Here is a 14,078-nt window from a genome sequence, read left to right on the forward strand (position 1 = left end):
AGCTAGAGGTTAGCTCTATGTAGTTCACAGTTTTGTTCATGAGTCTTAATGTATCTAGACTATACTATGCGCTGTGTCCCGTGAGAAATTTCTGCAAGTGGGATCAAAGACCTCCTCTCTACGGAGATTTGATGCGAAAAAAAAATTCACTGGTCGACTATGCGGGTACATGTAAAGTGAGGCGAAGTTGGTCTGTCAAACGATCGACTCCGGCCTTTACCTTTGGTTTTTCTCTTGTAACGTGCCCAGAGGTGTGTAGCGCGAAGAGACAGTTCTTCAGCCCAGCAGAGCAAATAACACAGCCTTGCCTAGAGCCCTAGAGTACACTCGCACCGGCGCAGACATCCGGGTCTGACTGATGAGGCTCTGGCACAGCAATGATAATACGGTATTCTATCAGCCTTTCCTAGTTGTAACTGGAAAACGATTGTTGACACAGTATGATTGGGCTTCCAGCTTTCCACCGCTTATTCATGCCATCCACTCTCGTGCGTACTGTATTTAATACGTTCGGGGCTAGTTTTATTCCTCCAGTTCCTGCGGCCCGCCCCAATAATTTGGCTCTTCCTGGTGGAGAATAGGAACAAAGCTTCTAGCACACCGCCCGGATGTCTTTTGTCCTCGGCTCTCGATACGTATTGAATTGATCCTACATTGTGGCAAACCCTTTTAATTGACGGTACTATTTGTGCAAGATGTCGCGATTCGTCTCCATCTGACAGAAAAATCGTTCCTGTCCCGAGCCATTTATATCTCCTCGGAAATTTGTCACAGGCGCGAGAAACTAACAGAGTAGTGCCAGCATTGACTGGCTGGCTTACCCATACCCATTCCTCATCACGTGCGTAACCCGTCCGCATTAGCCTTGTGGTGCGTTCATTTCTGTCCAATCATTGTACCGTATTGCCGTCGAGCTGATGAGTCAATTCAGCAACGACCAGCTCACAATGTATGCATCTGTCTCTGCTGCCTTGTAGGCAGATGCACTCTATACTGGGAAAAGTTAAGGATAGGTACTGTCAATTGATCTCGACCAATCTGGAATCGTGGGATACCTCACTAGTGGACGGGAGGCTGACATGTTGAATTAGACATCAGATGCAACAGGGATGAAGCGATGCAGATGGATCGCGCGTACAATACGAATATGCCTCGATCCTTAACCCATTGTCTACTTCATAGCGACTGCTAGATTTGCGCATCTAAAACACAAGATTCTCACTCGCCAACAGACTGTAAGCGACGAGTCCTCGAGAAACGATAAGAGGAGAGAAGCGATAAGATGTGGCGGATCCTGAGTGGGTCGTCTGGAAAATCGGGGATGCCATCCTAGTCAGAACCGTTATTTACCGTCCGGTATTATATTGTACATACTGAACCGTAAGTACCGTACCCTCACTACTCAGGCTGACCCCTTTTGAGGCTTAGCTCTCGAATTCATTCGTTGATCCACTTGAGACTGTCTAGATGCCTCTATAACTCAGCTGTTAAGGCATCGAAACCAGCCCATACTCGTCTTACAGAAATAGGTCAAAGAAGGAATTGATATTTTTCGTATGGATAACCATGGTTCCACCGATCCGGTATCGGTCTACCTGGTTGAATTAAGGTACAGTGGCAAATCCAGAGAATCGTCCATTGAGAAGCTTATCTTTATCCGGATCGTCCATTGCCTATTATTCGTGCATCAGAATATGTGCTCATCTAGATCGGACACTGCTGACAGGTTTACCACTGTTATTCGCCACGTGCCTGTCGACCCACGATATTGCGCGGATTGTCATTTGAACAGTCCCAGGGTTTCTGGAACGTAGAGCTTCTCACTACGGAGATGTCAAGGGAATACCAGGCCGTGCCAGCGGCTTATGCATTATGCATCTCGGCCCACTTTAGGGACTACTGGCGGCGATGAACATGTAGCATAAGCACATTGGTTGAAGATGTATGAGTGATCTTCAGATATCCAGGGTCATATGGAGAACCTTTCGAAGTCTTAAGTCAATTCGACCGGATCGAAAGTCAATTGATATCAATTCTGTGATCGTCCTTGCTTCAATTCAGCATCAGCAACACCATCCCGACTTGCTCTTGCAAAGGTACTAGCAACGATCAACGGGAAGGCCACTGTAGCTTCCGCATACACCTTAACACTATCTGCACCAGCCTTTATTTTGCCCCAGCTAACGGCTTCGTCGGGTCGTGCTCCCGCATCACTACCGTCAAACTCTTGAGCAGTATTGATGTACACCGCACTTTCTGCTCCATTCCTCATCAAACATGCATTGGCAATGTGATGCTTGACCACACCACCACCGAGGATAATCATTCCGGCCCTCTTGGCACGTACCGACATTGTATTAATCCGTCTGACATCATCGACAATGTCTACTCTCAGACGTTGTGGTGAGGTTTTGAACGTATGAAAGTAGAGCATATCGCCCAATGAACCGTCTGTCAGAGCGGGACAAAAGATAGGAATGTCATTTTTCCATGCCCAATAACAGACTGATTCCTCGTTATTTATCTCCTTTCCAAGCCTGTTTATGATTTTGGAAGGTGTCCAATGTAACTCATCATCCGGATCTCCTGACTTGGCGGCCTTGACCTTTGAGTCTTCCTGCTCCTCCACCATCTTATCGAGAATAGGAATCAGCCAATCTTCAAAAGCACAATAGTTGCTATTTGGAACTATCAGATTTCCAATCCGGTTTAGTCCTTGTGCTCTGAGTCCTGCGCCGGGTGTACTGAAAGCACCGAGGTATGTCGGCGCAAGACATTTAATCAAGTCTTCTTCGACACCGCCCGCCGTAGTCACAATCACCGAGACGTGTTTGTGCTGAACTAAAAATCGCAGTGTCTCCCTCAAACCCGACGATATCAGATTACTCGTATATCCCAGGAAGATCGTCGTGCGTTCGCCGGTCTCAGAATCGCAAAATGATCTCATATCATTGATAATGCGCACCGCCTCTCCGATAGCACTAGCCTGAAATCCCATGGTGGACATGTTCGACACAAGCTCGGAAACAGTTATGTCACGGTCGACAAAATCGTTGAAATTGACTCCGCGAACCTTTCGTACGTCGTCTGGTACTGGCGCGGACGGGACGAGAACGGCGGCAGTTGCGGAGGAGGGTGCCTGACCGACATGATTGGAATTTGGATTTCCTTGTGATATGGGCGCATGAGGAGACATTTCGTTGATTGGACCTTTTGTGATCGGAAACTTTGAACGTGTTGTGTAAGAAACACGCTGCGGAGAAAATTTTTGTATCTATAGACTGCCCCGCGGCGGGGAATGGGCGATTCTCTAAGTGTCAGCGTTGGCCTTTTGAGACATTCGAATCGGTTGAGTATTTTATTTTGATATTTCCACCGTGTAATTATTATCAAAAAGTAGAGGAATTAAAAAGGAGACGTTGTGGATGCTGGTGTACAGTGGTGACATTGATGTCAATTTTATATTTTGTTCGATTGTTGCCTCTCGGGCCAACTTTAGTCGCATCATGTTAAAGAATTTATAGCAAGCTGGTCTATAGACTCGCAACTGCTACATGATGATCCCATTGAATCTCTGTTTACATTATTTTGTATAATACAGAATCAATATTGTACATTTCTCTAGAGCTCTCACGAAATGCAGTGTTGAGACACAGTTGGCACATGTGACTCTAAACTGACTGACCAATGATAAAGCTGCGATTACAATGAAGATCTGCCGAATTTAGCCTCGGCTGATGGCTAATTCCGGTATAGCGCCGCTTCCCCGGAATGTCCATTATGTCCATCTTGTCAGCTGGTGCTTTTTTGTCTCTTTGCTTTGTCTTTGAAAACATATTTATGTATTTGATCGGTATGTACGATTTGCTCTCTACTAATCGGTAAAATAAACTAATTTACCTCCGTCATAGCACAAATAGGCAACAGAAGACGCAATCATGCCGCACTCCGCACTTAGCCGCGCCGAAGTGGCCAAGCACAACACTGCTGAAGATTGCTGGGTGATCATTGATCATAAAGTCTATGATCTCTCCGACTTCCTTGACGCCCATCCAGGTGGAAATGTGGTCCTGGCTCAGGTAGCCGGAAAAGATGCCACCGTCGACTTCTACCAGCTTCATCGCCAGGAAGTCTTGACGAAGTATAAAGATCTATGCATAGGAACCTTGGAAGGCGAGAAGCCCGAAGTCATTGACCAGAAACCTGGAGACCTCTGTGCTGTACCGTACGCTGAGCCTTTGTGGTTGAGACCGGAGTTCAGCAGCCCGTACTTCAAGGAAAGTCATCGTCGCCTACAGAAGGCAATTCGCGAATTTACCGACAAGTATGTGACACCGGAAGCCCAACAAAAGGAGAAAGATGGCACATATATCAGCCAAGAGTTGATTGATCGTATGGCGGAAACCAACATTCTCGCTATGAGATTGGGTCCTGGAGAGCACCTTCACGGCCGCAAATTGTTGGGTGGTGTCGTGGATGGCAAGGAGTTCGATTCCTTTCATGATATGATTGTGGTTCAGGAGATGGTCCGAGCAAGTGCTCGAGGTATGTTATGAAGTAATCTGTTATCATTCAGAGCGGTAGGTTGACCGAAATTCAATAGGCTACCAAGATGGTAACATGGCGGGTATGGCTATTAGTCTTACAGCCGTGAAGCAGTGGTTGAGGAACAAGCCTTTGAGAGACCAACTACTTGAAGAAGTTCTTTCCGGCAAGAAGAAGATGTGCCTTGCTATCACCGAAGCTTTTGCAGGCTCCGATGTCGCCGGTCTTCGCACAACTGCTGAAAAGACCCCTGACGGCAAGTATTACATTGTGAACGGAACCAAGAAATGGATCACAAATGGCATGTTCTCTGACTACTTTGTGACTGGATGTCGCACCAAGAAAGGATTCTCTGTGCTTTTGATCCCCCGCGGGGAAGGTGTCGAAACCACGCTTATCAAAACATCTTACTCTACAGCTGCAGGAACTGCATTTGTGCAATACGATAACGTCAAGGTCCCCGTCGAGAATCTGCTCGGTGAAGAAGACAAGGGATTCGCCGTTATCATGAGCAACTTCAACCACGAACGGTACATGATGGCAGCCGCTGTGATTCGCATGTCCCGTGTCATTGTTGAAGAGTGTTTGAAGTGGAGTAATCAACGCCTTGTATTCAAGAAGCCACTCATTGAGCAGCCTGTCATTCGTCAAAAGTAAGAATCATCTGTTTCTTTTATATGCTTTCAGCTCGTTGCCTATGTGGAATAGCGAGTACTAATACATCGCTCATAGACTCGCCAAAATGATCTCCCAAGTTGAAGCAAATCAAGCCTGGCTTGAATCTCTCTCACATCAAATGTGCCAGATGAGCTACGCGCAACAAGCCAAGCATCTCGCCGGTCCCATTGCTCTGCTCAAATCCTATTCAACCCAATGCGCCGGCGAGATCGCCAGCTCCGCCACCAACATTTTCGGTGGCCGTGGTCTGACACAGTCTGGTATGGGCAAGATCATCGAGAACTTCAATAGAGGTTATAAGTTTGATGCTATCCTCGGAGGTACAGAGGAAATCTTGGCCGATTTGGGTGTTAGGCAGGCCATTAAGAATTTCCCCAAAGCAATGCTTTAAACCCTCCCATCTTTTTGCCTGTTTGATTCGAGTTAAATTTGATGGAAATTGTATAATGTCTTTTGAAGTTCCGAGGTTCTCCCGGTACACATTGTTTGTGTGTTCAGATTCCAAACCATCACCTAGTATGGAGGGACGCCTGAGGTTGTGATAAGGCTTGGATTTATGATACAGTTGCATGCACATATTTCAATTCTATATTGACTGGTTAGGAATCAAAGAAGACAAATGTACAATATATGATTCCATTTTCGACATAACGCTAACGCCCGACCCAATGCCATAAACACAATGTAGGCAACAAAAAACTAAATAAAAAGAAAGAAAAGACTTTTTTTCTTTGACGGACTCGATATCTACTTCTTTGACTTTTTGGTCTTCTTCGATTTCGTTGATGAAGGTGAAGAAGAAGCAGCAGCAGCAGCAGCAGTAGCATCTACGGCTGATTTCTCTTCCTGGGCTTCAGTAGACTTTTTTTCCTTCTTGGAACCCTTCTTCTTTTCTGTACCCTGCTCTTCTATAGATGGCTCCTTTTCTGATGCAGAATCAGAAGTGGAGTCCTGTTTCTTTGCTTTGTTTCCATCTTTCCTTGCCTTCTCCAAGACGGCCTTTGGGTTGATACCCTTCCTCCTGAGCCGGTTACGTTCAGCACGGGCAATGATTTCCGCATCCTCTTCCTCCTCGAAAGGACCAAAGGCATCTTCTCCGATAGCGTTGCCGTTCTCATCCATGATAGGTGTTTTATCAATGATCTCAGCATCGTTATCACCCGCCTCTGATGCCGATTTGTTGGATTTCGTGTCTCCAGTTTCATCAGCGACAACGCCATTCTTTTTGCTGGCACCGGGACTGGGACCAGTCTTCTTCAGTTTACAGACGAAGAAACCGTCGACGTTCTCCCTGTGTGGGAAATAGCGTCTAGTCAAAGTCATTTTCTCGTCGAACTTCTTACCCATGTAGCTTGTGAAGCCCTCTGAACCGAAGCTTCCAAGACCGGTGTCCACGATCTTGACATTCGGGCGTTTGCGTAGGACATACTGAACAACCTGTTCATTCTCTTCAACAGTGACACTACATGTCGAATACACAATGTAACCGCCCGTCTTGGAGTGATGGTCCGTCGAGTCGATGGCAGCAAGCAGAAGTTGTCGTTGCAGATGGGGAATAGCCAGGAAATCGCGTTCTGTCTTGTTCGTCTTCACACTAGGATCCTTCGATATAACGCCGGTACCGGTACATGGAGCGTCAAGCAGGACTCGGTCAAAGCCACCGAGAATCTTTGGGAAAGCCTCTTGAGCATTATAGTTGCAGACGATAGTATTCTTGCAACCAAGACGATGGATGTTACCAATCAAACCCTTAGTACGGGCTTTGCTGGCATCGTTGGCCACGACAATACCGGTGTTGCGCATCAAAGCTGAGATATATGTCGTCTTACCACCGGGAGCGGAAGCCATATCTAGTACTCGCTCATTTTCTTGTGGAGCGAGAGCCATAACGGGAAGGAAAGATGACGCAGCTTGGAGAATGTAGTGTCCTGCAAGATATTCGGGGGTAGCACCAAGAGGAACGGCAGACTCAAAGACTTGTAACCCGACTTTAGACCATTTGCCGACTGGTTGCAAGACCACACCTCGATTGATCAGGGCTTGTGCAAGTGTACGACGGTTGGTGCGCAGAGTATTGGTACGAATGACCACCGGACGAGGAATTTCGTTGGCCTCGAAGAAGGCAAACGCTTCCATAGGAGTGAAAAGTGACATGAGCTTTTCGGCCAGATATGGCGTATAACCATAATATGTGCAGATATCGTCTAGCAGAAGCTGCATATAGTCTGCGCGGGACTGGCCAGGTTGTCCAAGGGTTGCCAAATCACCCAACACTCTTAGGGTATCTGTAATGCGAGTTCGAAGAAGTTGCATATTCGGCGCAATACCTGCTTTCGCTGCCGTATCCGCATCGCCAAAGATATCGGGACGTTCGCCAGCGATATTTGTCTGCAGTGCCGAGTCTTGCATTTCCTGCCTAGCCTCTTCTTCCTCCATTTGGCGTTGTTCGTCGAGTTTTCGGGATAAACCCTCAATATTCGCTGCCGTGAGCTTTTCTTCAGCATCTGATTCATCTTCGTCATCTGAAAACATCTTTTCTCGAGGGTGATCTTCCTCTTCCGAGTCGAATACCGACCCTTCGTCGAATTTCCCATCCGCGACATCGCTTCCTCCAGATGTATCACTCACGTCGTCCAAGTCGCCGAATTCGTCCTGCATTAATTCGTCGAGATCAGGAGCACTGCCGCTGCCCCAGCTTTCGTCGTCATCGTCATCTTCAGACGCCGGTTCGGGCTCAGAAACCTTCTTTGCTGACTTCTTGCTTTTCTCAGCCTTTGTAGGAGTTTTCTTGGGCGTTGCGACAACGGCTGATTTCTGTTCTTTGCCATTTTTGCCATTGACCGTGACACCATTAGATTTCGTCTTGTCTCCCTTAGTCTTGACCTTCTGGGTCTCAGGCTCAGGCTCTGGTTCGGATTCTGCTACTGCCTTTCGTCGTTTTTTCCCGCCATCTGCTTTTGCTCCAGCTTCAGCAGCCTTTCTTTTTTTGATTAATGAAATGGTAGCCTCATCCAATGGAGGAGGAGGCCCTTGTTTTTTCATGCGACGACCAACACCCATTTTGCTGATCTAAAGTAAAATAGCAGAGAAAACAAATTCTAATTGATCATGCCAATGCATGAAGCAAAACTGATAAGAGACTAAACTTTTTTTTTCTCTATCGAAGCGGTGTGACTCGGCAGAACCGGCCCCACTGTTGCGGGCGGTGGAACTGGCCAGAGCTCTCTCTTGATGATTAGCATCTCAATTGACTGTTTGTTCCTATGCGCGGTGAATTTAAGACCATCACAAATTTGATTTGCACATACATCATTCGCAATGACCGAAGTCTCCTTCACCAGAAGCTTTCTACAAGTGGTAGACTCAAAGCCTATTAGGTTGCCGTACGACTATGTTGCCGATCCAGCCACGACGCGGTTGCCAGTGCCAGTATGTATCAGCTGTTCTCAATGGATCAAATATCGATGCTTTATTCAACCTTTGGAACTTGAACAAAGGATTTATTCGAGATTGAAGACATGATGCTAATGGCCTTTCTTACTACAGTACACTCTTCCCCGCCTTCAATCCCCGCACCCTCCTATGGCAAAGAAGATCAAGACTACAGATGCTCCTGGCTCCGCGAAATCAGTAACCGTTCAATTGAAATCTGCACGGAATCCTGTTCTCGAAGTATCGCTAGACAATGTCCCTCTCACAACAACAAGCATCCACGACTTGCGCGAAGCAGTACGTCAACGTGTCGTTGCGGCCGACGGAAAAGAACCACCAGCAGCCGATAAGATCAAGATATTGTATAAGAAGAAACCCGTTGGTGGAAGCTCTGAACGGACTGTAGCCGAAATTCTTGTCGATTCAGAACCTGAACTTCTCAGTGGAGGAAAAACAGTTGAATTCGGTATTATGATTATGGGAGGCGCATCAGTCAAACCTGAAGTCACAGAATCTCCAACGGGCGCGGGGGCTACAGTAACAGAGACAAGACCATATCAATCGAAACCAGCAGTGGGCGCCAGTGGATCGGAAGTTCTACAAACAGAGGATTTCTGGAAAGACTTGGAAGGATTTCTGGAGCTAAGGACGAAAGATACTGTAGAGGCACTGAGGTTGTCGGGCATATTCAAAAGGGCATGGAAAGCGGATACCGCTCAATCCGAGTCTTGACCACATCTCTAGCTGTCACGATATTGAATTTATCCCAAACCATTTCTCTCAGATTATTTGTGATGTTCAGTATGTAGTTCGTATTCTGGCCAATCGGAGAAGCGAAATGGCTGAGGCTTCGGTGGGTCACTCCGTATCAGATCATATGTAATTGGCTTAACTGTTGTAGCCTGAGGAATTTAGATGTGGCGTCCTTAAATGCAACCTCTTTTTCCTTCTATACCCATCACCAACTGAACTTGAGGTCTCCACAAGCAGTCATCATAATGGAGAGACCGTCGACTCCGCCAGCTACAGCGGCGCAAAATGGCCAGCTTTTACGCGACCCTATTACGCCAGAGCAACAGCGGCGAATAGTATGATTATCAGCCTTATAATACGATTGCGACTGATTCTGACCATATTTCTGCAGGAAATAAACCGGATGAAAGCTAAGGCTATACGTGAGCAACAAGAAGCAGAAGAAGTAGCAGCTCGCCAGTCAGCGCCGTCTAAATTGTCCGGTGTAAAACGATCATTCAATACCATGACATCAACTCAAGGGCCTTCAACTCTTCGTGATGCGGCCAACAATCGACCTCTCGAAAGTATAAAGCCAGCGCGCGCGTTCTCTAAATATGTCGAATATGAGTTTAGTAAGATGACCGATACGAAGGGTGGTTTCTTAACGCAAGAGGATGATCCATATAACAAAGCACTGCATGTGAGCGATGGAAAGGAGCAGAAACCGGCGAATATGACGCAGAAGGAATGGGAGAGGAAGCTTCTCCTAGATGACTTAAGAAGAAACAAAGCCGGTCCTTTTGAACCTGGTTTGAGTGTTCTCGATGAGAAGGCTAGCCAAAGGGCGTGTAGAGAGTGTGGCAGCCTCGAGATTGACTGGAAATGGGAGGAAGCCTTCAAGTGCTACGTGTGCAACACATGCAAAGACAAGTATCCTGAAAAGTACAGCATGTTGACAAAGACTGAGGCGAAGGAGGACTATCTGCTAACGGATCGTGAGTTGATTCAAATCTCCATAGTACGCTGTCGCAAAGCTAACCATAAAATAGCGGAACTTCGCGACGAGGAGCTATTACCGCATCTTAAGAAACCTAATCCTCACAAATCTACATGGAATGACATGATGCTCTATCTACGATTTCAAGTCGAGGAGTATGCATTCTCACCTAAAAAGTGGGGATCGCCAGAGGCTCTTGATGCAGAGTTTGAGAGGAGAGAAGCAGAAAAGAAACGCCGGAGAGAAGTCAAGTTTAAGCAGAAGTTGACCGATCTGAAGAAACGTACTCGAGTCGAGGCCTATCGTCGCAATAAACAGGGCCCTGCTGGTGGAAATTTCGGCGATGATCTTGGAGGTAAGAAGAAACATGTGCATGAATGGGGTCGACAAGTAGAAAATCCAGAGACAGGCATGACTGTGAAGACATGTGTCGAGTGTGGAATGGAGGTTGAGGAATTAGAGCTATGACGGCTGTGGGCGATAATAGGTTGGCGTCTGGATTTACATTACGATACCCTGTTTGTTTGACATATATTGTACATAAGATGAGTCAATTCAAGCTTACACTAAACAATCCCCGAGGTCAGTCCAGTAAATATTCTTAGTGTACTCTTCTGGACTTCATCCACTATCGCTGCCGCGTCTTTAACTTCTCGAACCAGTCCAATAGATGCCCCAGCATAAGTGGCGAGTCTACCATCCGGTCCCCAGCCACTATCACCGGCTTTCTGAGCTTCTTCATGACGCTTCTTGAGTTCCTCAAACGGGACTCCCGCCCGTTGCTCTTCATATGATTTGTTGATGATTGTTCGTGGACTGTATCCCTCTGGCCAGCCGAAAGTCCCACGGAGGTGATTATAAAGCAAAGTACGGGTGGTGTTTACAGCCCCATCGTTGGCTCGAACGACTTCGTTCTGATATCCACGACTTATACGTGTTTCAGTAGCAGCTAGAAAGCGAGTGCCCATAGCAATGCCAGAAGCTCCAAGACATAAAGCAGCAGCAGCGCCTCTTCCGTCGGCAATTCCTCCGGCAGCAACTAGAGGAATCTGACTCCCTTCAGTCACATCAGCAACCTCGGGTAACAGAGAAATGAGCCCTAGCCCATCTTTGGTGCGCCCATGGCCACCAGACTCCGAGCCTTGAACCACGATGACATCCGGAAGCTGAGAGCCACGTAGAAGCTCCTTTACCTCGGCCAATGTCCCTATTTGGATCCATATCTGTGTTTGAGGAGACGCTGTGCGAATCTTGAGAGACCATTTATCTAAATCCTTTTGACCATTTCTCGGTGCATAGAGCCAGGCAGCACATGGTTTGAATTCTTTAACTGAATCAGCGGCCACCTGGATGTCATCACACCAGAGCTGAAATCCAATTCCAACAGGCAGGACTTGATCAGAAGAAGGAACGAAAGATGAGAACAAATTTGTTTTCGGAACCAGCGCCGATGCTTCCCGCAAGTCCAGCAGAGTATCTTGAGTCTTCGCGCTTGGTCCAATAAATCCCAGGCCACCGGAGCTGGAAACTGCTACAGCCAACGCTGGGCCTGACATTATACGCATTGGAGCGCTGACTATAAAAGGCTTCGAAGCCCATGGATACCGCGACGATAGAGACTTAGCCATTGTAAGAGTCTTAGGCGTCTTAGGCATTATGATCTGTAAACGTGTATGTGAAAATCAAATCGACGTAACTTTATGACGTTGGCCACTGCTTATATGCTTTTCGTAAAACCGTTCATATAACCGTCGTAGCCGATTATCCCGCACGAACCGGATCTACATCATTGGATAGAAGTATGAGACAAGCAAGTCAAAAAGTCAACTTTGATTTGAAATCACATGAAGTAGTTAAGTTACAAGATCGGGAGTCTCGTCACGTAATCAGGCGAGATCCAGTTCATAAGTAGATGCTGGGTGTTTACTGATGGTTCAGCTTCAAAGCGATGATGGATATCTTAAAGCGGCAGAATGGTCTTGGCGGTGAGCTCTCCTGCCCTTTTCGGGGGTAACAGCTTGGACAGTTTCTACCATCGTGAAGAATGTGCGCCTTCACACCCTAATCATGCCAGGCTCATGTCCTTTACCAAGAAATGTCCGACCTGAATGATGATCTGTCGCCCTTATCTTCTGGAATCGACAGCATCACTCCGTTCCCTCAATTGGAAGATGATGTTAATGAAACACCACCTACCAACGGTGATGATGAAGCACTACATATGAAGTTTTCGCCTCTGCGCAATCGCACTGGCACAGCGCATGCAATGATACACAAAAATTCGTTATCTAGCGCATCCCAGAGTGAATTGCAATCGCAAACGGAATCGTCCGAAGATGCGAGAAACCCCAATGACGAGCAGGCCCTATCGCCTAGCATTGAAATTCAAGAAGATACAGAGGACGCCGAGTTCCAGTCACAGTATTACGTGGAGAATGAGTCTTTGGAGCATGCAGAAGATATATCGCTGGACTCTACTGGGGAGGATTTCAATGACGAAGATGAGCTACAAGAGCCCAGTAGCGACGAAGACGGCGACGATGATTCTCAAGAAAGAAGTAGCAATGGCGTCAATATGCATCGACCATTCATGCAATCCACATCTTCGTTATCGGGTCCCAATGCGTTTGCACCGCCCTTCTATAACCGACCCCCTACACCTCTTCCGCCGTCGCCGTCTTTGACTTCCTTGTTGCGACCACCATTCTCGACGACGACGTCCAGGCCCACCACTCCTGATACATCAGATGCGGAGACACCGAATGATACGGAAGCTGCCGTCGCAAAGTCTGCGAGAATCGCGACCACCGTTCCCAGGGCGAGCCCGAAAGTCCCAACGTATGAGTACTACGGCTTCGTGCTCTACCTTACATCTTCTTGCGCATTCTGTATGCTTGAACACTTCTATAGGCAATATTCCGAGCACGGCTAACAATGTATAGTAATGTACCTTTTATGGTCGTACCTTCCATCGCCCTTTCTCCACCAACTCGGCATCTACTATTACCCCAACCGGTGGTGGTCACTTGCAATCCCTGCATGGCTCGTTATGTTCCTCGTTTACATATACGTCGCTCTCGCGTGCTATAATACTGGTTATCTGACACTTCCGATGACGTCTATTGAGAACATCGTCGACGAAGCAGCAAACATCGCGGTTATTAATGGTAAAGGGCGCCGGCGGCCCGGTGGTAGTGAGAAAATGAAACCCGGCTCAGCGACAAGTCAGACAATGTCCACTGCACAGAACCGAAGGGTCCATGGGCATGCCTCGTCTGGCAGTGCTAGTGGTAACGGAAGCTTGTTGTGGAAAGATGTTTGGGCTGAGAGTACTGACGCCGTCATGGATATACCTGTGGGAGGCGTATGTGAAGTGCTCTATGGTAGGGACAGGGAAGATGACCCTAGCATTGAAGCCGCCTCGGATCAATATGAACCAGTGTATGATTCTCGGCGCAGGCGCTTTCAGCGGGAAGATATGTTACACTTTGACGGGTCTTCAAGCTATCGTCCCAATAATATAGCCGAATACCCATCGCATACTGCTGATGCTGGAAGTTCCTGGTAGGATGTGTCTGGCGAGCACTATAACTTAGACTAATAATGAATATGATGATACCCTTGCAAATTTTGAAGTTGCATGCAATCATGTATTTTATCGGTGTAGCAGTGTCGCAGTAGCCTAACTGTT

The 14,078-nt window shown here is 47.2% G+C and overlaps 7 protein-coding genes across 7 annotated transcripts, besides 1 other annotated feature; 4 read left to right on the top strand and 3 right to left on the bottom strand.

Annotated features, from left to right (window-relative positions):
* Positions 1-1,974: 1,974 nt before the first annotated feature.
* On the bottom strand, positions 1,975-3,508 carry TSTA_079380 (deoxyhypusine synthase, putative; the record flags this gene model as incomplete). The annotated part of the gene is made up of 2 exons (XM_002341929.1): positions 1,975-3,226; positions 3,419-3,508. 2 exons carry the CDS (start codon positions 3,506-3,508, stop codon positions 2,030-2,032), a joined length of 1,287 nt encoding a protein of 428 aa, XP_002341970.1. The 3' UTR covers positions 1,975-2,029.
* Positions 3,509-3,908: 400 nt separating this feature from the next.
* On the top strand, positions 3,909-6,988 carry TSTA_079390 (acyl-CoA dehydrogenase family protein). Its single transcript, XM_002341930.1, has 3 exons — positions 3,909-4,545; positions 4,604-5,198; positions 5,278-6,988. Exons 1-3 carry the CDS (start codon positions 3,939-3,941, stop codon positions 5,612-5,614), a joined length of 1,539 nt encoding a protein of 512 aa, XP_002341971.1. The 5' UTR covers positions 3,909-3,938; the 3' UTR covers positions 5,615-6,988.
* TSTA_079400 (S-adenosylmethionine-dependent methyltransferase superfamily domain-containing protein) lies at positions 5,971-8,321 on the bottom strand (the record flags this gene model as incomplete). The annotated part of the gene is made up of 1 exon (XM_002341931.1): positions 5,971-8,321. Exon 1 carries the CDS (start codon positions 8,281-8,283, stop codon positions 5,971-5,973), a length of 2,313 nt encoding a protein of 770 aa, XP_002341972.1. The 5' UTR covers positions 8,284-8,321.
* Positions 6,025-6,049: a microsatellite.
* Positions 8,322-8,453: 132 nt separating the features above from the next.
* TSTA_079410 (uncharacterized protein) lies at positions 8,454-9,439 on the top strand. Its single transcript, XM_002341932.1, has 2 exons — positions 8,454-8,652; positions 8,770-9,439. The coding sequence occupies exons 1-2, from the start codon at positions 8,542-8,544 to the stop codon at positions 9,385-9,387; spliced, it is 729 nt and encodes a 242-aa protein (XP_002341973.1). The 5' UTR covers positions 8,454-8,541; the 3' UTR covers positions 9,388-9,439.
* A 173-nt stretch (positions 9,440-9,612) lies between these two features.
* On the top strand, positions 9,613-10,855 carry TSTA_079420 (DNA repair protein Rad14, putative; the record flags this gene model as incomplete). The annotated part of the gene is made up of 3 exons (XM_002341933.1): positions 9,613-9,743; positions 9,800-10,385; positions 10,440-10,855. The coding sequence occupies exons 1-3, from the start codon at positions 9,654-9,656 to the stop codon at positions 10,853-10,855; spliced, it is 1,092 nt and encodes a 363-aa protein (XP_002341974.1). The 5' UTR covers positions 9,613-9,653.
* A 98-nt stretch (positions 10,856-10,953) lies between these two features.
* TSTA_079430 (oxidoreductase 2-nitropropane dioxygenase family, putative) lies at positions 10,954-11,986 on the bottom strand (the record flags this gene model as incomplete). The annotated part of the gene is made up of 2 exons (XM_002341934.1): positions 10,954-11,908; positions 11,949-11,986. The coding sequence occupies 2 exons, from the start codon at positions 11,984-11,986 to the stop codon at positions 10,954-10,956; spliced, it is 993 nt and encodes a 330-aa protein (XP_002341975.1).
* Positions 11,987-12,482: 496 nt separating this feature from the next.
* Positions 12,483-13,955, top strand: TSTA_079440 (uncharacterized protein; the record flags this gene model as incomplete). The annotated part of the gene is made up of 2 exons (XM_002341935.1): positions 12,483-13,275; positions 13,330-13,955. 2 exons carry the CDS (start codon positions 12,483-12,485, stop codon positions 13,953-13,955), a joined length of 1,419 nt encoding a protein of 472 aa, XP_002341976.1.
* Positions 13,956-14,078: the final 123 nt, after the last annotated feature.

Source organism: Talaromyces stipitatus, genomic scaffold (genome assembly GCF_000003125.1).
Source record: "Talaromyces stipitatus ATCC 10500 scf_1105507295523 genomic scaffold, whole genome shotgun sequence".
NCBI classification, from domain to species: Eukaryota; Fungi; Ascomycota; class Eurotiomycetes; order Eurotiales; family Trichocomaceae; genus Talaromyces; species Talaromyces stipitatus.

What these genes read in the sequence shown, in the direction of transcription:
- TSTA_079390 (XM_002341930.1), top strand. Translation starts at nt 3,939, where the DNA reads ATGCCGCACTCCGCACTTAGCCGCGCCGAAGTGGCCAAGCACAACACT. An exon ending in GGTCCGAGCAAGTGCTCGAG is followed by an intron (nt 4,546 to 4,603) that starts GTATGTTATGAA and finishes GAAATTCAATAG; the next exon opens with GCTACCAAGATGGTAACATG. An exon ending in CAGCCTGTCATTCGTCAAAA is followed by an intron (nt 5,199 to 5,277) that starts GTAAGAATCATC and finishes CATCGCTCATAG; the next exon opens with ACTCGCCAAAATGATCTCCC.
- TSTA_079410 (XM_002341932.1), top strand. Translation starts at nt 8,542, where the DNA reads ATGACCGAAGTCTCCTTCACCAGAAGCTTTCTACAAGTGGTAGACTCA. An exon ending in CGACGCGGTTGCCAGTGCCA is followed by an intron (nt 8,653 to 8,769) that starts GTATGTATCAGC and finishes TTCTTACTACAG; the next exon opens with TACACTCTTCCCCGCCTTCA.